Here is a 24,887-nt window from a genome sequence, read left to right as displayed (position 1 = left end):
TGTTCAGTAACAGGAGTCTCTGTGTCTCTCCAGCTCTCTATTCAGAGTTCAGGTCGGGATAGCAATTTTATCCAATCAGGGCAGAGAACTCGGACAGGATACAGATTAAACAAGTGAAACAGGAAGTGTTGACACTAAGAAGTGAGCACACAGAATTGGAACTGGAACGCCATGAACATACTGGCTAATGGGTACTCTCCCCTGATTGGTTGAAATGTTGTCAACCTACCTGAAAATGCATTTTCTGTTTACAGTATTAAAGAGCTGGAGAGACAGGGTTTTATTACTGAACAAACACTCTATCTAAAGCAATAATTACTGTCAGGATATCGTCACTGTTGTGCAGAAACCTCGTGTCTCCAAGTTTTAAATTTGTATGTGTATTTCTTTTTTACGTAAAGTAAAGCCCACGCTGCTTCATCATACAAGACTGTCGCGCAAAACTAGTAGATTTGGACATACTGTACAAGGTTTCCACCCGACAACAACGATATCGTCCCTGTCGGGGCAGAAACCTCGTATCTCCAAGTTTCAAATGTGTAAATCTTTTCGCAAAGCAAAGCCCTGCTTCATCACACAAGGCCGTTGCACAAAAGTAGTGAAAACAGCAGATCTACAAGCACACAACGCCTGGCGGTGTGAGGCATTGTGTGCTTGTAGATCGGCTGTTTTCACTACTTTAAATCATTTTTAAAATGAAAAACACAAAACAACCCTCACAAAAACATGCAGTAATCCTGGTCTCAATAATGCCTCCCCCTGGCCAGCCGGGGCGCTTGATGGAGGGGAAAGGAACTGGTTGGAATAACGTGTTCCTTCCACGCACTACGTCCATCCCGGGGAAAATCCCCCCTGTCAGGTGAAAAGAAACAACTTGGACTACTCATGCATTGAAGGAAGCATGAGGTCAGTCCGTTGTCTCCCCAGGCGTGGCAGAGGGAGAGCAGAGCCCAGGATTACATAGGCAATTGGCACTGGGTGAAAATGGGTTGCAAAATCGTGGGATAAAAAAAAAAGAAAAAAAAAGAATAACACAAAACAAACTGTTTTGGACATACAAGGTTTCCACCCGACAACGATGATATATTAGTGCTTTTAATTAAAAGGATAATGGTCACTGACTGACACTCCTCTCCTCTCCCTCTCTCTTCCCCCTCCACAGGTGTTTGTTGGTCTTTCAGCGAGCTGTTTTTCATCAAGGAGCCCCACGATGTCACGGCCGTGCGCAAGGACGCCGTCACCATGGACTGCCAGGCGCACGGCGAGGCGCCCATCGCCGTGCGGTGGCTCAAGAACGGACTAAAAGTCGTGGAGGGCGAGCGGGTCCGCTCGATGTCCAACGGCTCCCTCTTTATTTCCGAGGTGGAGAACAGGAGAGGAGACAAATCAGACGAAGGGCTTTACCAGTGCCTCGCTCAGAACAAGTACGGAGCCATCCTGAGCCAGAAAGCCCGTCTTACAATCGCAAGTGAGTTTGACGTGTTGGATCGGACACGCATTGGTGTCTCTTCAGTGAAAATGACTTAACTTTTTTTGATTCTTTGATTTTGAGATACATACAGCTATTATTTTCCTGGCACACACGGACGGATACACACACACACACACACACACACACACACACACACACACACACACACACACACACACACACACACACACAGCTAACCCGTTGACACAGTAGTCAGGGGGAAAGATGGAGATGTAACAGTCTAAACTAAAGCTGTGAAGAAGTGTGTGTGTGTGTGTGTGTGAGTGTGACCTAGATCAAGACGTGTGTGTGTGTGTGTGTGTGTGTGTGTGTGTGTGTGTGTGTGTGTGTGTGTGTGTGTGTGTGTGTGTGTGTACTGTGTGTACTGTGTGTACTGTGTGTACTGTGTATGCGTGTACAAAACTGTAAATGATGGGAGCTTGTACGACAAAGAGTTTCACCCACTTTACTTCTTTTCCATCCATAAAAGCTGTTTTTTGACAATTAGAAGTTGAAGCTGGAAGGATTTCATTCTAAATATATCTGAATCCTCTTGTGTCACTTGTATTAGTGCTGCTCAGTGGAACATTGGGGCAGTGGTTCCCAAACTTTTTAGCTGAAGACTCAAAAGAGAAAAGATTTGACTTTTGCCCGGGACCCAGACTAGTGAAAATAGACAATCTACAAGCTCACAACGTAACGCAAAGCGACGCGTTGTGATCTTGTGAATCGTCTATTTTCACTATACTTCTTAATTAGGCTATTATTGTTTTTAACTTGGTAGGGGAAAATCTTTTGAAATATATATTTTTTTTTGTAGGAAAAGAAAATGGGAGTTTTTACTAGAGTCGCGACCCATAACTTTATTTTTATTTTATTTTTCGTCCCGACCCACTGATTGGGAACCAAGTGCATTGGGGGGATCCTGAGCTGAGTCACTGAAGCCTGGAGTGGTTAGCCATGGGGGGAAGGGGAGGATACATACGGTAGATAGATAGATAGTAAGATAGTATCCAGAAGGACAAGACGTCCTATTGGTGTGTAAATGAAGAGAGCTGCAGGTCTGAAGTGTTTAGGACATGTCCAGGATACAGGTTTTCTCCCCCCCACGCTAAAGAGAAGATTACCCGTATTCACACAAACAGGCTTTCGTGTCATTGCTGCCTGACCACTAGAGATTGTTCTTTGGGAATGTGTTGAGTTGGTCTATTCTTCTTCAGGGAGGGGTGAAGAAGAGACCTGGGTGTGTGTGATCATCATCCTCCCCCCCAAACAGTGGTGGAAGAAGTACCCATAAGTAGAAGTAGCGATACTAGCATATAAATGCTCTGTCACAAGTGAAGAGAAAGGTCTATGTTTTACATATAAGTGAAACTTATTACTTACTACTTACTTACTCAAGCAAGTCTTTTTACGTGAGTAAAGTACAAAAGCATTGGCATCAACGTATACATAAAGACAAGTACCAAAGTACATTTACAAAATAGAACAAGATGTATCAAACTTTATGAAAAGAATAAGCGATCTGCAAGCTAGATTGGGCTATTTTCGATGGGTCCGCAGCAGTGTGCCGACGGGCCGGTATTCCGACACTAAAACTAACCCTAACTCTACCCCCAACCCTAAACCTAACCTCAGTAAACCTTACCTCAGTAACTAACCTGCCGACGCTAAGTAACTAACCTGCCGACGCTGAGTAACTAACCTGCCAACGCTAAGTAACTAACCTGTCGACGCTAGTCGGAACAGCGGACAGTCGGGATAGTGAGCTGACCCCATTTTCGATTGGCCCGAAGACCGGAGTATCTATAGAACAATGTGTGTACGTTTTGAATTAATAATAGAAATCTGCAAAGTAACTAAATGTAGAGTGGAGTAGAAGGTACAAAGACATGGAAACACACAAGTGAAGCAAAAGACTGTACCATGATGAAATTGTACTTTTGAGCACAGCACTTGAGTAAATGCACTCGGTTACTTTGTCCCACTGCCCACCCCCACCCTTTAGGCCGGCCAGCCCAGGCCATGCTTCTGGCCGTGCCACTTTCACACAAAAGATGTTGCCCTTTGCTTCTTAACCCCTCCCTAGCTCACATTCCACGGAGCAGAGGAACCCTGCAAGCAGCAAGCCTTTGTGTCCCAGTTCAGGGTGGGAGATTGATGCTCGATTTAATCAAGGAGCATTGTTGTAACTGTTTGGTAGCAGGGTACTCTTGTTGTTACTGCATGCTTTGGTTCAGTAGGATTTGCACTGAACCTGTAGCAGGGCACTGTTGTTTGTTACTGCTTTGATCATCGTTCAGTAGGCCAGTGGTTCTCAACCTTTTCAGGCCGCGACCCCCATAATAACCATATTTTAACTGGGGACCCCCGCCCTATTCAAGTATTAAGAGTTGAGGCATTACATTTTGTATAACACGGTTCTGTTGTGAAAATAGCAGATCTACATGCTCACAACGCCTGGAAATATTGGGCCTCTCTATCATCAAAGTTCCCCACCCCTGATTTACACTGATCAATGCGATGTTCTGTAGATAATATAACTACAAGGGACATCTCTACAAGCTCACAGACAATAAGTCAGGGTGTGACTAGTGAGCTTGTAGATCTGCGACTGCTATATTTCCAAACAAAAACAAAATCAACATTTTGGGAAATTCTTTGGTGATTCTTTGATGATCAAAGACGGCTGTTTTCTGTTTCTGTTTTCAGTACAGTTTTCTGACAACTTGTACTCAAATCCATGTTGTAAGCAAAATACAAATGCTGTTTTAAAAGTAGGAAAATGGTACCGACGAAGCCTATTTCAACAGACTAGAACACACCAGGACTTTTTTGAAATAGCCTGTCAGGAACGGGTGGAGGCAATGAAACATCAGTACTACGGTATAAATATACTTTCCAATAAAATACGCTTTATGAGGTGTGAGTTGCAAAGCAGCTGGTGAGATACGTGAAAACTAGAGTGGTCCAAACAACTCTACAAAATGCACTTAAGAACCTCAGTGACGCGCACGCACACACTTGCGTGCACACACACACACACACACACACACACACACACACACACACACACACACACACACACACACACACACTTGTGTGCTTGCATGCATGCTTCCCTGGACAGAGTCCAGAGTTTTTACTGGACAGTAAAAGTGTGTGTAGCTGTATTAAATTAATTGAAGGGGTTACCTGGTTAGTAGTTTGAAGTTAAGTGGTAATAAACGCTGCCAGTGGAGTGGAGCGGAGTGGTTTGTTTTTAAAACGGCACTTTAGGCCCCCACTGGAGGGTCTATCTGGAAGGTCATAAAATTTGCACATACCTGAGAAATGCTCCGCCGAAGGAAACAAAGGTAGCGGTGGGGGGGTTGAGAACCGTGCACGGCCGCACGCACAGCCACACATACAGTATAAACACACACACATGTTGTCCGCATATTATAAGCGACTTAGGGCTTGTTTTTCTGTAAAGTCGCTGGCAAATAATGGTGGTTGCAGCTTGAAGTTTATTTTTTTATTTTTAAGTGTAGTTCATTATTTTGGGTTTGCTGTATAACGTTGTTTAAACCAGTGGTTCTCCAACATTTTCATGTCAAGGACCCCCAAATGTATATAGCCGATGTGTGTCTATATGTGCCTATCTGGCAATATTGTATGCCAGGAGCCCCCCACCACCACCACCACCATACAAGATTTGTAAAACGTCTCCAAAACATTCCAAGTTTTTTCACATTTTCATCAAGAATCCTTTGTTGTTGAAAATAACCGTTGTATGCCTAAATGTAGGTTTAAATGGAGCCCAGTTGCTTCTTTTGGGACACACACACACACACACACACACACACACACACACACACACACACACACGCGCGCGCACACACACACACACACACACACACACACACACACACACACACACACACACACACACACACACACACACACACACACACACAAATGTGAATTGCCATTTCCTAATACCACAGGCCTTTGCTCATTGTCTAAACGAGCCAGGGTTTATTGCAGGTCTTACTGGGTGTAGTTGGGGGCAGCAGCAGCTCTGTGGAGCAATAATGGTGAAAAGGCAAAGCTCTTTTTTTTTTCTTTTTTTTTTCTCCACACTGACTGACCCCCTTTTTGTCCACTTTAACCCCTCCTAGCCCAGTTGCCCCCGGATCTGAAGAAAAGAGTTTGTTGTTCGGGGGGGGGGGGGGGGGGGGGGGGGGGGCATTTCATTTGCTTGACCAGATATCAGTGAACAGGGACAGCTGGCCCTCCATTCAACCACAACTGAGGCTAATTATGCTAATGGCGCTAGTCAGGTGATAGCTGATCGATAAGGTTAATTTTTGCCTTTTAAAACCACATGGGCCCTGTAGTGTTCAATGTTCTGGAGCAAAGAGATCTGGCGTAAAAAAGGGGGAAGATGGAGTGGAACAAAGCACTAAAGCAGTGTTCATTTTGTTGGCAAAAGCGGAAAAGAAATTGTCAACTACCTTTTTTCACTATGCGAAAACAAAATACAAACTACGCTGCGACGACTAAAACTAAGACTGAATATGTTGACGATTTTCAGCAAATAAAAACTAAACACACATTTTATGGAGGGGCTAGTGGAGAAGATATCCATAACTAAAAGTAATGTTATGAATTAGTTTGTGAACTGCCCTATCTGCCTGTTGTTCACGTAAACATCTCGCCAATAACCGAGTCGCGGCTTTGGGGCCTGCTTCATAGTCATTCTGTTTTAAGTATCTTGCTTTAATTTCCACCTCCTGCCGTAATTTTGGAGTGTTTTATCATTTTTGTTCAATCTGTGCAATCTAATCTAAAATAAAGACAAAGTTAAAAGTATAAGTAATTTTATGTTTGGTTGCGCTCGGGTGTTGCACTCTGAAAATAGCCGATCTACAAATGGATCAAGCTAGATCTAATATGCTAATGTCTTGAAGCTTTGGTTGCAGTGTTTCTCTAAAGCACCTGGTGGGTATAAGGATTTAGAATGGATGGCAGAGGGTTTGGCATGAGGTGGGTATAAGGATTTAGAATGGATGGAGGAGGGTTTGGCATGAGGTGGGTATAAGGATTTAGAATGGATGGAGGAGGGTTTGGCATGAGGTGGGTATAAGGATTTAGAATGGATGGAGGAGGGTTTGGCATGAGGTGGGTATAACCCTATAAACATTTGGTTGCTTGGTGGGAAACGATGTGTTTTGATGAATAGGCGTGTGACACAGTGTCACGTGACTCCTGTCAATAGGTTTCAGATTGATGAGCCCGTGGCTCCGCGGCAGAGACACACAGAGCCTCCTGAGGCCTTTCACATGTTCTATGGTGTGTGAGAACTAGCCCAAAGGAAGCCACTATTATTAATAGGCCACATGAGCATCGGATAATATTTGAAAGTAGCCAAGTCTTAGTCAAGTCGCATTTTTAACAACACAAATATGGTACACAGGCCACAACATGCTTTTAGATGGGGGGTCCATGGATACATTGTAAATACATATTCATATTGGCTTGAAAGTGTTTGAGAACCAATTTAGGCCTAAGTCCGATTTGAAAATTACCCAGTTTTTCTGGAAAACGTATTACTCAGCCTCTGTAGCAGCTAGAAACAAAATTCCAAAACTATTTGATTGCTTACTTTCATAGAACATTTTCAGAAAAACTTCAAATATTTTTTCAAAAGTTACAAAACCTGTACTGTACATGTACTGTATTACACAAAAATATGTTCCCGGCCTGAGGGGTAAAAGCACAAAAATGTGTTCCCGTCCATAATGGGTTGTTAACCAGTAATAGGAAACGAGCCCAAAAAGCCACTACACTTAAGAAACAAGCCCCAAAAACCACAACCTGCGATCCAAGCAACTTTACAGGGAAAAAAAAGAAAAGAAATTAAGAAGACATGGCAACACTGGCTCACAGAGACAATTAAGGAGCACATTTGAAGTGTTTTCTTGGCTATCAGCTACAGCAGGGGTCTTCAACAGGGGGTCCTCAGATTTACTACAGGGGGTCCTCCAAATCAATTGTGTGATCAATCGCGCTGCGAGGCGTTGTGAGCTTGTAGATCGTCTATTTTCGGCAAAGAGGTTTGGTGTAGAGGGGGAAAAGAGCAGACTAAGTACAGAGTGAAATGTCAAGTTTATTAAGTGTTGACGGTTCAAGTGGTTAAATATCAGAAAACACAAATTGACATGAATCCAAAATACACTGACGATTGTGCTGTCAAATGATGAAACTATATGGAATCTATGAAAAGGTTGTGGGGTCCCTGCTTCATCTCTCTCTCAACTAAGGGGTCCTTGGCCTGAAAACGTTGGAAGAGCCCTGAGCTACTGTATTCTGTGCACTTGATGTGAACAATTTGTTGTCATTTTAGGTCTGCAGTCAAAGCGCAAAGACACATTGGTTGAAGTTTAGCTTGCTGCTGTTTTCGCTATACATGATGACAAGGGATAACACAGTGGTCGAATCACGTTGCTAAGGAATGCGTCAGACTCGCGGCGGCTCTCGGCCCACAATTAGAGGAGAGCAAACTTTGACTGACATGAAATGAATGAACGGCCCTTTTAAGTGGAATAACTCCCGGCCTGGGGGTCTTGTTTTTCCACCTCCGCTGGACACCCAGCGGTTGCCATGGTTTTTCCGGGGACGGCAGTTCCACCACAGGTCAAAGGTTGCGTTGAATTGTTCAATAGATGGCCGCGCGTTGGCCTCCCAGACCACGGCGCTCCACTTAAATCTTTCCCCTGCAATGATGCACAACATTCCTCTCCCCCCGCTTTTTATCGATGTACCTTTTAATGGCGCTCAATCTAATCATCGCATGTGCGCGCGTACATTTGCGGCGCTACGCTACGGTTTAGTGAACCCATCAAGACCTGAGGCTGATTCTAAACAGTTTCCTGGAGAAAAAAAAAGTTTCTATATCAGTGGTGCTCAAGGCCGTTTCAGCCCCGCCCCCCCATAGGCAAAGATTTGAGTTAAAATTGTTCGGATGTAAACTTTTATGATTTTCGTGACGCTCCGTGAGCTTATCGATCTGCTATTTTTTTGAATAGCTAACGTGTAAAATAGTGGATTACAGTCGTTTAAACGACACAAGATGCTTTCCCTGTCGTGATAGGTTAAAAAGGTTGTCAGGCCTATTTTTGAGCGGTGGTAGACCGCTCCATAGCATGGCCGTGTGTGTATCCGTGTATCCGTGTATCCGTGTATGTATGTGTGTATGTAGCCTGAACTACCACTCAGTGACCAGAGAGGGTGCTCTTGAGTCTAGTCTGAGCATCAACTGCAATACTCTCTCTCTCTCTCTCACACACACACACGCACACACACAAGCACGCACACACACACACACACACACAACCACCGCTCAGTTCACACGGGTGTGATTTTTTGCTGTACTGTAGCCTAATGATGACATTATTGTGTGTGTGTGTGTGTGTGTGTGTGTGTGTGTGTGTGTGTGTGTGTGTGCGCGCGTTCTGCAAGAGGTATATAAAGCAATGACACAAAAGATAGAATGGAAGTCTTTAGCTCTGTTGCTCAGATGCAGAGATTAGACGCAAGACAATGAGAGCACTGTCTCTCTGGCCAGAAGAGGATGGTCTGTGTGTCTGTTGAGTGATCGGAAAGCTTTAGCCACCAGATAAGAAATTGGAAGGGGGGGGGGGGGGGGATGAGTCCAACCCCCTCAACCCCCCTCTTGAGTGAGAGGTCACAGCGCCCATGGGAATGGTTCTTTGTTTAGCCAGGCCAGTGACCACTTGACTGTCCTGCTGCAGTGTGTGTGTGTGTGTGTGTGTGTGTGTGTGTGTGTGTGTGTGTGTGTGTGTGTGTGTGTGTGTGTGTGTGTGTGTGTGTGTGTGTGCGTGCGTGCGTGCGTGTGTGTGCATGTGTGGAGGCTGACCGGTGATTGATTTGTGTGGCTTTTCAGCCTTGCATTCTTACTCGTGGTTGGTTTATCTGGGGGAAGAGCTTCTTTTTTTTTTTCTTCAGGAACTCGTATTAGTTTGTGTGTGTGTGTGTGTGTGTGTGTGTGTGTGTGTGTGTGTGTGTGTACAACAATTGAACATTGTTGTAAAACAGTGTTTCTCAAACTTTAAAATGTCAATGTCTACCCTTAACTCTGACAGTATACAAATGGAACCAAATGGACCCGTTAGGGTTCATTTGGTTCCATTTGTACACTGTCAGAGTTACAGACCTCTATGGGTCAATTTGGACCCCTCTAAAGGAACCCACAAAGTCCCTGGAATCCACTTTGAGAACCACTGTTGTAAAAGGACTCATCATCCAGTTGGGTTTGTGTTGAGGTTTGCATCATTGGTGGCGTTTTTCCTTTTTCTTTTTATGTTAAGAGGTTGCAGAAAGTGCTGCTTTTAATACACATTAACCTCAAGCCGGCGGTGAACATTCAACAGAAATAGCCGATCTACTTAGCTCACAACGGATCACGATGCGTCGCAGCAGCAACGTGCCGTGAGCTTGTTAATCGGCTGTGTCCGGCCAAGAGATTTGGACTAGAGGGGGGTGGGGTGGGGGGACGGGACCCCTTGGGGAACCCCGGTCAACTGAAGTATGTAGGGTTTAATTGGTTAAAGAAAATGAAAAACAAACTCATTCCGGTATGTGATGCACTCCAGAGAAACGACTCCCCACACACACACACACACACACACACACACACACATGCACGCAGGCACGCGCACACACACACACACACGCAAAGAAAGAAGCGAATGAATGTTGTATAACGGAGTGGCAGTGGCACAGGAAGTAGAGCCGCCGCTTGGGAACCAGAAGGTTTCCAGTTCGATTCCGGGGCTCCCCCAGAATTACTGTCGAATTGTCCTTGAGCAAGACACTGAACCCCTAAACTGCTCCCGATGAGCAGGTTTGGCGCCTTGCATGGTTTCCTCCACCATCTGTGTAAGAATGTATGTGTAAACCGTTGAATGCAATCATTGTAAAGCGCTTTGGATGAAGGCTGCTATATAAATGCACCATTCGTGATGGGTCTTGTGGATGGACGGAAAGCGGTCGGTGGGGCGGTTAGCAAAGAGATGTTTTTTTACAACTTCCAGTGGTGTGTGGGCCTCCGGGGCCGAGGGATCTAACGCCCAGCCCCGGGGCGGCGGTGGTACCACGATCCATCATCATGTTGTCCAGAATAAGATGCGACCCCAGGGGAGACGGAGACTCATTGCCACACACAATACGTCTGCTGTAGCTCTTAACAGGAAGACGGATGAGCAGAGCATGAGACACGCAGGACCCTATAGAAGGAGGAGGAGGACCAGGCAGATGTTTGAAGCTTTTCAGCTCGCATGGCTGAAGAGCAACATGCAGTGCTGTTGCCAAGGCTGCTTATTATATAACGTCGCTGTCTAGTGGAAACCTTGTATGTCCAAAACCGTTCCTTTTGTTTTTATTATTTAAAAAAATATTTAAAATAGTGAAAATAGCCGATCTACAAGCACACAACGGTGTGCTTGTAGATCGGCTATTTTCACAACTTTTGTGCAACACTCTTGTATGATGAAGTAGGGCTTTAAATCTTGGAAACAAACATTTGAAACTTGGATACAAGGTTTCTGCGTGACAATTAACGATGAGCAACTTTTTGACTCGTTTTCCTGTAAAGAGGAAAAAGTGACAAATCTGGAATATTTTTGAAACATATTGCAACACAATGTGTGGGGGGATTTGACATTCCCCACAAGCATCAAAATGTTTAGGAACCACTGGTTTAAAACAGCCAACAGTTGGACTGACCTGCCCCCTTGCAGTAGTCGCTTACTTTGGGCTTGTTTTCCCTGGTTGTTTTGCTTGTTTCTCTCTCAAAGATCTGGCAACGCTGTGAGCAACCTCAAAGCTGTCATTTTGTCAGATGACATAATCAGTTGCCCCGGTTATTTGATCATGGTCACCCTGCACAGACAGTCCGAGAAGGGCGTCTTATTGTTGCAGTCAGGTGAGAATAAAGAAACCTTGCACCTTGAAAATACAATATTCATCTGTGGAACAGAGTCAAACTAAATGCAATGACTCAACTCTTATTTTGTTGTCACAGCCCGAAAAGGTTCAGAGGCACTTTGCCCTATACTACACATGTACATATTAGGGCATTAACGAAAAAAGTCGACAAGTCGACTCCCACCAGAGAAAGTCGAAAGTCGAAGTTGAAAAAAAAAATCCTTTGTATTTTTTTCTATCATTATTTTTGCTCCATGCGTGCATTCAAACAGTAGGATTGCTTATTGTCAAGGACGGAATGATCCAATATTACAGTTCTACATTACATTTATAACATGGTTCTATTGTGAAAATAGCAGATCTATATGCTCACAACGCCTCGCGATTGTGAGCATGTAGATATTATTACTATTTTCACAATTTCTGCCTCTATATATTTGACAATTTGGACAATGTTTAATGCCATTTTTGAGGTATTAAAAGTCCTTAAATTGTCACTTTAGAAATGGTGCAGATACCCCCTATACACTTAAACTTTATGCTGGTTCGTTTACCGTTGAGTGTAGACATGCTGTGTAGTGATATTCGTGATTTTAGGGCAAAAACTGTAGGAGCAGTGTCCAAAAATGTGTTTTAAAAATCGGCCTGAAGGTGGCGCTACAATAGGGCCATGTGAGAAATGAGGGGTGGGGTCTCCGCGTTGCCTTGGCGGACGAATAGGTACCGGCCCCGGCTCTCCCGGACGCTCCTAGCCCGAGTTACGGAATTTTATGTGCGCTGCAGTGGCAGGGGGTCCTCCACTGGGGGCGCCACCACTTTTGCATCCGTTCTGGAGCACCAGGAGTCGGTGGTCCCCGGGAATTCCCCGTGAGCAGCCCCGTTGGGGTGGTCATTTGGTCATTTTTGCACATTTGGTCATTTTTTACAGCTGGGGGTCTCCCAGGGACCTGGGGGTCCCTGGGGCTCCGGGGGTCCTTGGAGGTTGTAGTTTGGCAGGCAAGGAGTGTGTGTGTGTGTGTGTGTGTGTGTGTGTGTGTGTGTGTGTAAAATCTGGCATGGATCGGGGCAACGGTTGTGGAGATATAAGCAGGGGAAAAGTGTGACATGTGACGTGTGACGGACTCACTCACAGACAGCCGGTGGAGGTTTCTACAGTAAGTAGCTCCCTACGGTCGCAATAATGTGAGGCGACTTCAACAACACCGTATCCTAGTATTAGAGTATCGGTTGAGGAGCTGCAGCGCTGATAGGAAGCACAGCATTCTTCCAAAGTCAACAAAAGAATGGTAACCGGAGGATGGGACAGCAGAGGAGGAGGAGGAGGAGGAGTCAGAACTCAGCTCCTGAGATTCCTGAGGAAACCTTTGTCCCGGAGTGACCCGTCACCAGGTCACCTGACCTTTAGTGTGCCGAGCTGCTCTGGCCGGAGAGCAGAGCAGAGCTCACCCATCTGCTGCCGGGAGGGTGGCGTAAAGTAACTAAGTACTTTTACTTAAGTACAATTTTGAGGTATTTGTGCTTAACTTGACAACTTCCAATACTTTTACTTCCGTTGCCCTACATCTCGGATCCAAGTGTTGTACTTTTACTCCACTACATTTATTTGAAAACTTTAGTTGCTAGTTAGTTTGCAGATATAGATTACTATTATACTATTATACTATTATAAAGCGTGCATTAACCACTTTAGCCCTATTTTATACCTAGCCTATTTGAACATAGCCGATCTACAAGCTCCCAACGCAGCCTTTATCCCTCTCTGTGCGGGATGGGATCACAGTCCAGTGGTTTATGGTCGATATTCTTTATTTTTATGCTCAGTGTCAGGAAAGGAACCACTTTTTTTTAGCCCGACGCTAGGCTGCCACATTTTTTGATTGATTGATTGACCTGTCTAAGACATCTTTGAATATGTTTTAACCGATTCTATAAACATCTTCTAAATCCTTCTTTAATTCTCAAACCTTTTCATGTCAAGGACCCCCAAAATTACATGTATTTGGATTTTGACCCCCATCTCAAAATATGTTGTTCCAGGGACCCCCCCAGAAGCAAATATTTGAGTTACAAATGTTCGCTTTTTAAAAAGATATATATTCAAACAAAAGAAAATCACGATTTCTCCAAATAATTGCAGATCTACAAGCTCGCTCGTGAGCTTGTACATCTGCAATTTTTTGTAATATTTAAAGCATAAAATAATGGTTGACGTGCTACCAGGGCTTATGGTTGTGGGAGTGAGCAGCATGCGCTGGTCATGCAGGGCAGGCCTTGGTTGGGTTGGTGGTGTCCTCCTCCCATGGTTGGGTTGGTGGTGTCCTCCTCCTCCCATGCATGCAGCATTTGGGGAGGTCAGAGGGGAGAGGTGAGGTCCCAGGGAGGGCCAGAGGGTCACAACTCATGGCTGAAAGCATTTGCCTCCCATTAGAAACAAGGGGGCCCAACGTTAGGCCCTCTGCAGCTAAACACTGCCATTTGACTGCATGGAAGATTTACTCCCTATTTTTCCTAACGCTTTTAAAGTGCTTGTTTGTTTGTTTGTTTCTCGTCAGAAGAAAATGAATACAAAAGATGCGCTGAAGAAGTTGAAAACAATATAAATTTTATTTGTGAGATAGAGCCATGTCAATTAATATATCGTCGCTGTCGGGTGGAAACCTTGTATGTCCAAGACTGTTTGTTTTGTATTTATCATTTTTAAACTGATTTAAACTAGTGAAAACAGCCGATCTACAAGCGCACAACGCCTCACGGCGCGAGACGTTGTGCGCTTGTAGATCGGCTGTTTTCACTACTTTTGTACGATGGCCTTGTATGATGAAGCAGTGCTTTACTTTGCTAAAAAATGTACACATTTGAAACTTGGAGATACGAGGTTTCTGCCCGACAGTGACGATATTAGAGCCATGTAAATTAATATATTTGAACAAAACAACTCAACACAACACAGCACACCACACACATTGTCACTATTTGGCACAAACCTTATCTGCACCAAACTGTAAATGTGAATAAAGAAAAAGTGTTCCAATGGATCCAGTCAGTGTTGCTATTATTTAGTCACAAGCTATTTTTAATACGTTTTATTGGTTCTATATTTAAAGTCCACAGACACCAACCATTTTCACTTTCACTTTAAAAATGTGTCAAAAATAGCCAATGCTTGCTATATACGCGTCATGAGCTTGTAGCTTAAAGTGCAATTGTTTGAACTCAAACGTTTTGCTCGTGGAGGTCCCTGGCACAACGTGTTTTTTTAGATGGAGGGTCCATGGCGGGCCAAATACATATCATTTTGGGTGGTCCTTGACAAGAAAAGGTTTTTTTAGAAGACCACTGCTTCCAGAGAGATGAAAGGTTTGTGCCCTGACAGACAGCAAGGGAAACGTCACTGTCATTAGAGCATGAGGTCAGCTCCCTATCAGTCCAGAGGGGGGGAAAAAAGTACTCACATTTCTTACTTAGGTAAAAGTATCAATACTGCAATGTGGATATCATCACTGTCGGGCAGAAACCTTGTATCTCCAAGTTTAAAATGTGTAAGTTTTTTTTCACCAAGTAAAGCCCTGCTTCATCATACAAGGCTGTCGCACAAAAGTAGTGAAAACAGCTGATCTACAAGCACTAATATATCATCGTTGTCGGGTGGAACCTTGTATGTCCAAAACCGTCTGTTTTGTGTTTTTCATTTTAAAAATGATTTAAACTAGTGAAAACAGCCGATCTATAAGCACACAACGCCTTGCGGTGCGAGGCGTTGTGTGCTTGTAGATCTGCTGTTTTCACTAGTTTAGTTAATTTTTAAAATACAAAACGAACCGTCTTGGACATACAAGGTTTCCACCCGACAACGACGATATACCGTACTCTGTTACAAGTAAAAGTCCAGAATTACAAATGCACTTGAGTAAAAGTATTGGAGTAGAAGTTAAAGTATTGGAAATTGGAAATACTCAAGTAAAGTATACACTGTATACCTCAAAATTGTACTTAAGTGCAATACTTAAGTACATGTACTTAGTTACTTTCCACCAGTGAGGAGCGTTGTGGTGGCCACACGGTGCCTGATGCATGGCTCATTGATCGTCCAGCTGGACTTAGTGCTCTATCAATAATCAATGGCCGTCCTGTTGTTTGTCAATCCTGCATCATTTGAGCTGAAAGGAAGGCTCTCCTCACTCCTTCCTCCTCTGGCCTGCGGTCATCATGTCAGCTCTGAGCATTATTAGATCACTGTTGTTTCTGTCAACGCTTTATGTGTGTGGGACTAGTGGACATCACACTGACGACAATACAGACACAGAACCACACACACACACACACACACACACACACACACACACACACACACAGCGTGTTTGCATTTCTATATTTGTGAGGAAGACTTTTTATGATTGCCTGTGTGTGTGTGTGTGTGTGCGTGCGTGCGTGCGTGCGTGCGTGCGTGCGTGCGTGTGCAGATCTGAACAACAATTAAGTATGAATTAGGCAGAACTCTTAATAACGCTGCAATCTCTAATCCTAGCATCTAAATGCTTAACCCTAACCCCGATCTTTTCCTTATTCATTTATCTCTCAAGAATGGTAACGTGCACGCACACGCACACACACACACACACACACACACACACACACACACACACACACACACACACACACACACACACACACACACACACACACACACACCTCTCCAGAGTGCTGTGCTAATGTCAGAGGATGCCTAACCGCTTAGAACTAATTGAATTAAAGATGTCCGAGGCAAGGCGGCTCGGTGAAGGAGGCTGTGGAGAGTGTAAGAACAGTGCTTCGCAAACGTTGACATCTGAAGGTCTCCCCTTGATTGATTGATTGATTGAAGACTTTATTAGAAGTTTGCATTGGAAAAGGTACAGTTTCATGACGGTACAGTTCACTGGTACAAGGTCTACTAAAAGGAGATCCATGAAAAGACTAAGCTTATTTCCACAGGAAACCATTTAAGTATCTCATATAACAATGAATGACAGACGAATAGAACACATCCCTTAACTTTGACAGTGTACAAATGGAACCAAATCATCTCTCATTCATTCATCTTTTACTTAAGTAAAACATGCAAATACTTTTTCCACCACTGGTATTTAGTAGAGTGTGTTGATCATGTATTCAGAGTGATTTATTGTGTCAGTGTGCTGGTCATGATGAGTCACATCTTTCCTGCTGTTTAATAGCACAGTGGTTCTCAACCTTTTCAGGCTGCAACCCCTAAAATAATCATTTTTTAACTGGGGACCCCCCCACCCTGACGATCACTAAGTTATTTTGTATAACATGGTTCTATTGTGTGAGCATGTAGATCGGCTATTTTCACAATTTCTGCTTCTAATATTTGACAATTTGGCCAATGTTTAATTTGTCATTTTAGAATAAAGTCTTTAAATTGTCACTTTAGAAATGTGCAGATACCCACACTTAAACCTTGTGTTGATTTGTTTACTGTTGAGAGAGAAAATAACAAATTAAGTTAATCATCTGGGGACCCCCCTGAGGGTTCCAACCCACAGGTTGAGAACCACTGGTTTAGCAGGCCAGCAACACCTGGCAGCCCAACCATCAATCACAGCCCCGCCATCACGCACCCCCAAAATACCCGATCTACAAGCTCAGGACGCCTCGCATCCGCCAACGAGTTCTGTGCTTGTAGATCTGGTATCTGGTGGGTGAGTATAAATCAGGCTATAGGATAGGGGCACTGCTGCGTGTTTATGACCGGAGAGGGATTTCCTTTCAACCTCGTTTCTCGAAAGCAGCAACGCTTGCTGCAGCTAACAGTATATGTTTAGTCAGGAACACTCAGGTCAAAGTAGATTTAACTATTTATTGCAACAAATGGAATACAGTTAAACTTAGCGTTTAAGGGCTCCGCGTTCGGAGATGCTCCCTGAATTTTGTACATGCATGCTAAGCTGTAGAAAGTTCAGAGAAGCTTTGTGATTTTTCCCTGACGTTTTGTGACTTTCCCTTTATCCTCATAAACCCATGTAGGCATAGAGCCTACACAATATCTGGTGAAATAAACATTACTGGCCTGGTGATTTTATTTTATGTTAAACCCAGTGTTGTTAATGGCTCCTGGAAATGACTAAAACCAGCTCAGTAGCTGTTAGATATCTAGTTAGTTTCCTGTTGCCAAAACATATTTTCAGAGCGAGGTGTCGTGTGCCTTGAGCAATCTTCTTGAACATGTTGGAAGACAAGCACTTTACGATAGCTTAATGTCCCACATCCTGCTTGTTCCTGTTTCTCCTCGGTGAGTGCTGATAGGCGAAATGGTCTTCTCAGCCCAAATCTCATTGCATGTGTGTGTGTGTGTGTGTGTGTGTGTGTGTGTGTGTGTGTGTGTGTGTGTGTGTGTGTGTGTGTGTGTGTGTGTGTGTGTGTGTGTGTGTGTGTGTGTGTGGTGAGGTCAAAGTGCACCACACTCAGTTTATTTACTCATTACTTAAGAGGCGATAGCCTCATGCTGAAAACACGCAGTGGCTTGTAAGCATCTTCAGATAGATCTGCTTGCATTATGACATCTACGAGTAACACAGTCTTTAGCCCTATATTTTATATACCTAGACTATTTGAAAATAGCCGATCTATAGCTCCACTGGAGCTTGTAGATTTGCTATTTTCAAACATTTTGTACTTTTCCTTTTGGTACTTTAAGTACATTTTGATGCCAACACGTTAATACTTTTACTCAAGTACATTTTGAATTACAGACTTTTACTTGTAACACAAGTATTTCTATATTGCAGTATTGATACTTTTGCTTAAGTAAAATATGTGAGTACTATTTCCACCACTGCTTAGAAACTCGGAAGCTCACATAGCATATTGTGTTATGAGCTTAGTAGCTCGGCTATTTTTGCTGATCGTTTGCCACAGAATAGGAACGATATATAATCGTCACTGTCGGGCAGAAACCTTGTATCTCCAAGTTTCAAAGGTGTACGTTTTTTTTCTCGTAAAGTAAAGCCCTGCTTCATCATACAAGACTGTCGCACAAAACTAGTGAAAATAGCTGATCTACGATGCGAGGCGTTGTGTGCTATTTTCACTATATATATGTGTTTTAATAATAATAAAAAGGGAGCGGTTTTGGACGTACAAGGTTTCCACCCGACAACGGTAATAATTTGATGTTTTCAAGCCCCAGTGCTTTTTGTCCAGGTCCCGGTCAGTGTTTTATGAGGTGTCCTCTGGGCCTGTAAGGACGTCCGTATGGAGACCAGCAGCACCATTGATTTATCTTAACAAATTATTGACCTGAGGGCCTCTGTAGCCTCTTCAGCTGACATGGGGGATGTGATGATAGCAGCAGTGGACGGACGACGTCAGTGGCATTTAGAATGTTGTCACTGCTGCTGCTGGATGGTTGTTAGAAATGAGCATTATTCACTGGAGAAACTAAATGAAATGCCTCACGTCATTCTAAAACGGCGGATCTGATTGATTGACATTTTATTCCCCCCCAAACATTGCATGTTTATACATCAGCTTTTAATGGTAAATGGTGCATCTAGGGCCTTTTATCCATTTGCACTTTCATTCTCACATCCACACACTGACAGCAGAGGAAACTAGAAGCAGTGCTCTTCCGAGCACAGGTCTCCACCAGGCCACACAAATCGGCCTGTTATAGCGCCACCATGAGGCTGATTTGAAAAATGTGGGGCAGAGGTTCTGATTTGGCATCCAGGGAGTGTGTGTGCTCAGTTTGGCAGCGATCGGGCCAACGGCGCCGGAGATTAGCTGGTAACAACCAGGCCACACAAATCGGCCTGTTATAGCGCCACCATGAGGCTGATTTGAAAAATGTGGGGCAGAGGTTCTGAATTGGCATCCAGGGAGTGTGTGCTAATTTTGGCAGCGACCGGGCCAACGGCGCCGGAGATTAGCTGCTCACAAACTGCGAGGACGCACGGACGGACGCACGGACAGACGGACGGACGCACGGACGGACGGACGGACGGACGGACGGACGGACGGACGGACGGAGGGGAAAACATACTCTCCCTCAGCCTTCGGCTGGTGGAGACAACCATGCAAGGCACCAACCTGCTCATCAGGAGCAGTCAGGTGGTTCAAGTGTCTTGCTTAATGCAGGGGGGGGAGGGGGTGGCAGGGGATCGAACCATTGGGCTGCTCCACCTCCTGAGCCGCCCCTCATATCTCTGCTGTCGAGCCAAAACCAGCTAACATGAGAAAACATGGAGCTCAAGTGGAGTTATGGCCGAAGCGCTTTTTACTTTTCAAAATCTAAAACCTCAAAAACGGAGTTAGCTGGTTTTGGGCCTCGACAGCAACCATATATTTGTATCTGTGAATTGGATAAAACGCAATATAACTTGAGAACATAGTTCCATGTGGTCCTTTGAATGCAAGTGTTTGGGTAAACGGGACAGTTGTTTTTTTTTTTTGGGGGGGGGGGGGGGGTGAGTGGCTGAGTGAGATACCCATCAGGCAGGGTGTTATATGAGTGAGATACCCATCAGGCAGGGTGTTATATGAGTGAGATACCCATCAGGCAGGGTGTTATATAGCCTGGCGGGGCCCGACGTTATCTGTGTTCATTCCTTCCACAGTATAACGTCTGGCCTTTGGCCTATTGGCAGCTTGAAAAGTGGGCGGGAGTAGTTTGCCTTGACAGACAGACTCCTCTAACCAATCACCATCTCTCAGCCAGTCGGAAGAACGGCAAACAAACACGTCTTTTAGTCCGATAAACTCCACTAGCGCATCCTCCGTGTTGCTTTTTAATTGTTGTAATTGATTCCAACACTGAAATAACTGCACTTATTGGTTGTTTTATGGTTAGAGCGTTAACTGTTACACTTTTTGCATCGCGAGGGCAGCCATTGTTGTTTTGAAAATGCTGCAGCCTGCAGCATGCATCTACGTCACCGTCTACACATGGACCAATCAGGGAAATCTTTTCACTTGTTGTCAGGAATACTACGTTTGTTGTGCGGAAGCATAGTGCGGAAGCAGTCACTGATTGGCCCAAATCAGAGAATAATCGGTATACTCGCTGCCAATCAACGGAAGTCCAGACGTTATACTGTGGAAGGAATGAGACACAGATAACGTCGGGCCCCGCCAGGCTAGGGTGTTATATGCCTGGAAACCCTATCCTCGCACAATGCTGTGGAGCCACTTCACACTAATCGTCACCTTCCTGGAGCTCTCAGCAGCTCTTAAGCAGAGGACCCGCTGAGCAGACCAGACCTGACTGAGATGTATTTTATTTAAAGGGTTTAAAGGGCTCAGTTTGATATGCATTAGACCAATGGTGGTTCCCAAAGCTTTCAGCTCCAGACCCACAAGAGACATTAGAGGTTTTCCCCTGTTTATAGCAGATCTATGAGCGAGCTTGCAGATCGGCTATTTTCACTATTTCTTAAAGGGGCACTCCACCACTTTTCAACCTATGTTCATATAATTGGTCCTCACTCAAAAATAGCCTTTTTCTTTTTTTCTTTTTTTTTTGGGCAGGGGGCTGTGGGCAGGTCAGAAACCCATCGTCTTGTGACATCTTCGATTGCCAATCCAGCTTATAGTGGAAGCCATTGTTCTCGCGATAATAAAAATCTAAATATTTTTTTCAAAAATATTGATTACATTTTTTTGGGGAAAATGATGATGTCACAAGACGATGGATTCTGAACTTCCCACAGCTCTCCTAGGAGACTTGGACTGAGTAGAAAAAAATTGAGATATTTTATCATTAACATATATATATATATATATATATATATATATATATATATATATACTTTCTTACATTTATTTATATATCTTTTGAAATATATATATATATATAAATAAATGTAAGGAAAGAAAATGGAATTGTTACTCTAGTCATGACCCATAAAAATCGGTCCCTCTCGCACTGTTTGGGAAACAAACTATTGGTGCATTGGACCGCGTAGCCTCATTTAATTTCGTTTCTCTTGGGCGCTCTGCTCTACATGGTAATATCCTGTCAGTTGTAGTGGTGGAAATTGCCGTTCATTTCAACGTTCAAATCATTTTGTTCTTGTTCAAAGGAGGACTGCAAAGTAGGGTTAGTTACGCAACACATCGGCCGGCCTATACAAAAGAAGACTGTCATTATCATATTAAAGACTGTCCTAACTCTTAAGACAATGCCATGCATGGCCAAGAGTTGCTTTTGTGTTGGCTAATGGGTGCATTTACATCTCTGAAGTTAGCATGATTTGGTACAGGGATCATGTTCAGACATGTAAGTATAATCCCTATTAACCAACACATAAAGAGTACCTGACACCTACAGTATGTATCTGTCTTTTGTCCAGGAACAATGCATCTTTATTTCTATGCATGTATGCAATGCATGCATGCATTTATGCACGTATGCATGCCATGTGGTGTAAAGGTCTACCGCCGTCATTCTGTAGCGGGAAGAACAGTCCCCATGTCGTACTGATTTACGTATGTTGAAGGTGAGTCAGTCAGTGTCATCAACTGAAATGAACAAACGCCTTAACGTAAAATATTCCTGAAGGGTTTGAGTTTGTGCCCGGTCACAGGCAAAAAAACATCTCCATCTGACAGTGTACAAATGACACCATCTGACAGTGTCCCACTTTAACCATTATTTTATGTTTTAACTATTACAAAATAGCAGCTATACAAGCTCACAGTATGGCACAGAGTGCAGCACTGCGAGCTTGTAGATCTGCAATGTTTTGCATATCTTGTTTTTTGAATATATATATTTTTAAAGTGCACATTTATAACTCAAATATTTGCTTCTGGGGGGTCCCTGATGCATAATATTTCGAGATGGGGGGCGTCGGCGGCCAAATACTTATAATTCTAGGAATGTGGAATGTGTACGCTCTCAGTTAAAGACCCATAACGTCCATTTGGACTACCGGGGATGTCCCCTGCTGCCACTGCTTGTGTTGAGTGAACGCTAACTGTACCCATGGTGTTTCTCCTCCAGGTATCTCCTCCTTTGCCATCCAGCCATCGTCCACCGTGGTGACGGAGGGCTCCGTCGCCAGGTTTGCCTGCAGAATCACCGCCAGCCCTCCTCCCATCATCACCTGGGAGTTCAATCGTGTTACGTTGCCCCTGGCCACTGACAGGTAGGCTGCCGTTACAGCAGGGCTGTCCAAAGTGCGGCCCGGGGGGCCAAATGCGGCCCGAGGGCAAATCTTATACGGCCCGCGGCTTCATTCATAAATTGTATTATAAACGACACGCCAGCACGGTCAAACAAGAATATTACCCCAGAGTATAATCTGTCAGGAATCCTTTTTCTCTATGTTGTCTCATTCTGAAAGGGTCAAAGAAAGGCTATTTTTTTTACCTTGCACGTTTGCTACATTTGGTGAAATAAGGCTGAGAAAATAGTTATTTGTGTGTTTTTTTTTCTTGTAACTTTGCCTGTACATATTACTTTAATTTTAACTGTTGCACCTCTAAATAACTATTTTCTGTAACAACAAAAACAAAACATGAAATCTATAATATCAGGGACAGATCTACCATCTTACAATGTTATTTGCCCAGTGGGGTTCATTCATATCAGTGGTGTGTTAAGCCCTTATCAGAGTCTGTGGTGAAGAGCCTATCACCGCAAATTTTAGGTGATAAGCTATCCACCTAAAGTGAGAAAACAAGTGGAGGCCATCATAGTCACGGTGAATCCTATCACTGTGACTGACTGGTCTAGATCGACCAATCAGTGAACGGGGTGATGGGCCGATCTGTCTGAAAGTAAAAACAGAGAGCTGTGTCGGGGTTCGCGGTGGATAGCTCTTCACCGCGAGTAATGACGTAATGTTGTAGTTTTATGACTTACCGTAAAAACACTACTGTAGCTGGGTAAGACTGGGTAGCTTATCACCGAGGTGCCTACTATGATAGGGGCTTTAATGTGTTGTGTTGTTTTTGTGTGTGACAGAATCACAGTGTTGCCCAGTGGGATCATCCAGATCACTGGCGTGCAGCCAGCAGATGCAGGGAACTACCGCTGCATGGCCACCAACATCGCCAGCCGCCGCCGGAGCACAGAAGCCACTCTTACCGTCACCCCAGGTGTGTGATCTCACTTTATGCAGATAATCACTTAAAACACTTTTTTTTCCTTTTTTTTAATAGCTGACCTAGGATCTCTAATAATAGCTAGAGACCGCCCCCCCCCCCCCCCCCCCCCCCCCCAGAATAGGGATGATATACGATTCAAGTGGTTAAACAACTGAAGTTTTTTTTAAAGTGTCCAGATATTTCTTCCAGTTGCAGTGATCCATTTGATCCTGCGACCCTCTTGAATCCAGTTGGGTTCAACCAACGTGGACCAAAGCAATGCACCCTGTCAGGTCAAGGAGGGCTGAAATTTCCAAAAGGGCCTTTTGGTGGAAGCACCAAAAATAGCAGACCCGCCGCGTTGTGAGCTTGGAGATCTGCTCTTTTCGGTGCTTGATACCACACTAAACTAAGCATAATCAAGTCAATACTGGAGATGTGGCATAACGGCATGGATTTCTACACAGAGAGGGCAATTCTTTCAACATAAGATGTTGTATTCAAGTTCAGGAGATTTTGGACAAAGCAATGCTGCCTTCAGGTATGGCATGGAAAGAGGGGCATTTGCATTTCTTTCACCATAGTAAAAACTGCATTCATGGTCTGGAGAGGGCACTTTTTACAGACGGATAAAAGGGCAGGGGCTCAAGCCCCCTTTGATGTCTATGTTGTGCGCACGTGCCTGCACCTTGTTTTCACCCTCTTCTTCCCCTGCTCCTCTGGCCTGGCAGCCCCCAGCCCGGCGCTCCCTCAGAGGCCTCGCATCGTGGCCGGGCCACAGAACCTCACGGTGTCGCTGCACCAGAACGCCCTCCTGGAGTGCATGGCGACGGGGCGGCCGCGGCCCATCATCTCCTGGAGCCGCGCCGACGGCAAGTCCATCGACGTCTACAACACCCGCGTGCTGGGCAACGGCAACCTGATGATCTCCGACGTCAAGCCCCAGCACGGAGGGGTGTACATGTGCAGGGCCACCACGCCCGGCACGCGCAACTACACCACCGCCTCCGCCAACGTCACCGTGCACGGTAAGACCTCCACCTTCAGTCTGTACTTTGTCTTAACAACTACACCATCGCCTCCGCTAACGTCACTGTGCTCGCTAAAACCGCCACCTTCAGTCTGTACTTTGTTTTAACGACGACATCACAATTATTATATAATAATCGTCTAATCGTAATTCGTAATTTGAGATAATCGTAATTAACCTATTTTGCATTAACGTCATAATTACAACAATATGTCAGTAATTTCTTTGTATATTTAAGTTATTTGTCATATCTGCTCTGCAGTCTTTGATTACGAATTCTTAAAGTCAATCTGAAATGTA

The 24,887-nt window shown here is 44.3% G+C and overlaps 1 protein-coding gene across 1 annotated transcript in view; it reads left to right on the top strand.

The window, feature by feature from the left end:
- Positions 1-24,887, top strand: part of prtga (protogenin homolog a (Gallus gallus)) — a gene marked incomplete at both ends in the record, with an annotated part of 62,991 nt that overhangs the window by 3,102 nt on the left and 35,002 nt on the right. The window contains 4 exons of the mRNA XM_080730368.1: positions 1,163-1,468; positions 22,470-22,614; positions 23,436-23,569; positions 24,289-24,585. Coding sequence (XP_080586494.1) covers positions 1,163-1,468; positions 22,470-22,614; positions 23,436-23,569; positions 24,289-24,585 — 882 coding nt within the window. The remainder of the gene's footprint in view (positions 1-1,162; positions 1,469-22,469; positions 22,615-23,435; positions 23,570-24,288; positions 24,586-24,887) is intronic.

The sequence above is a fragment of the Nannobrachium achirus genome (assembly GCF_963921795.1).
Source record: "Nannobrachium achirus genome assembly, chromosome: 7".
NCBI lineage: Eukaryota > Metazoa > Chordata > Actinopteri > Myctophiformes > Myctophidae > Nannobrachium > Nannobrachium achirus.
Note: the sequence above shows the minus strand (reverse complement) of the source record. Positions and strands in the feature narration are given on the sequence as shown.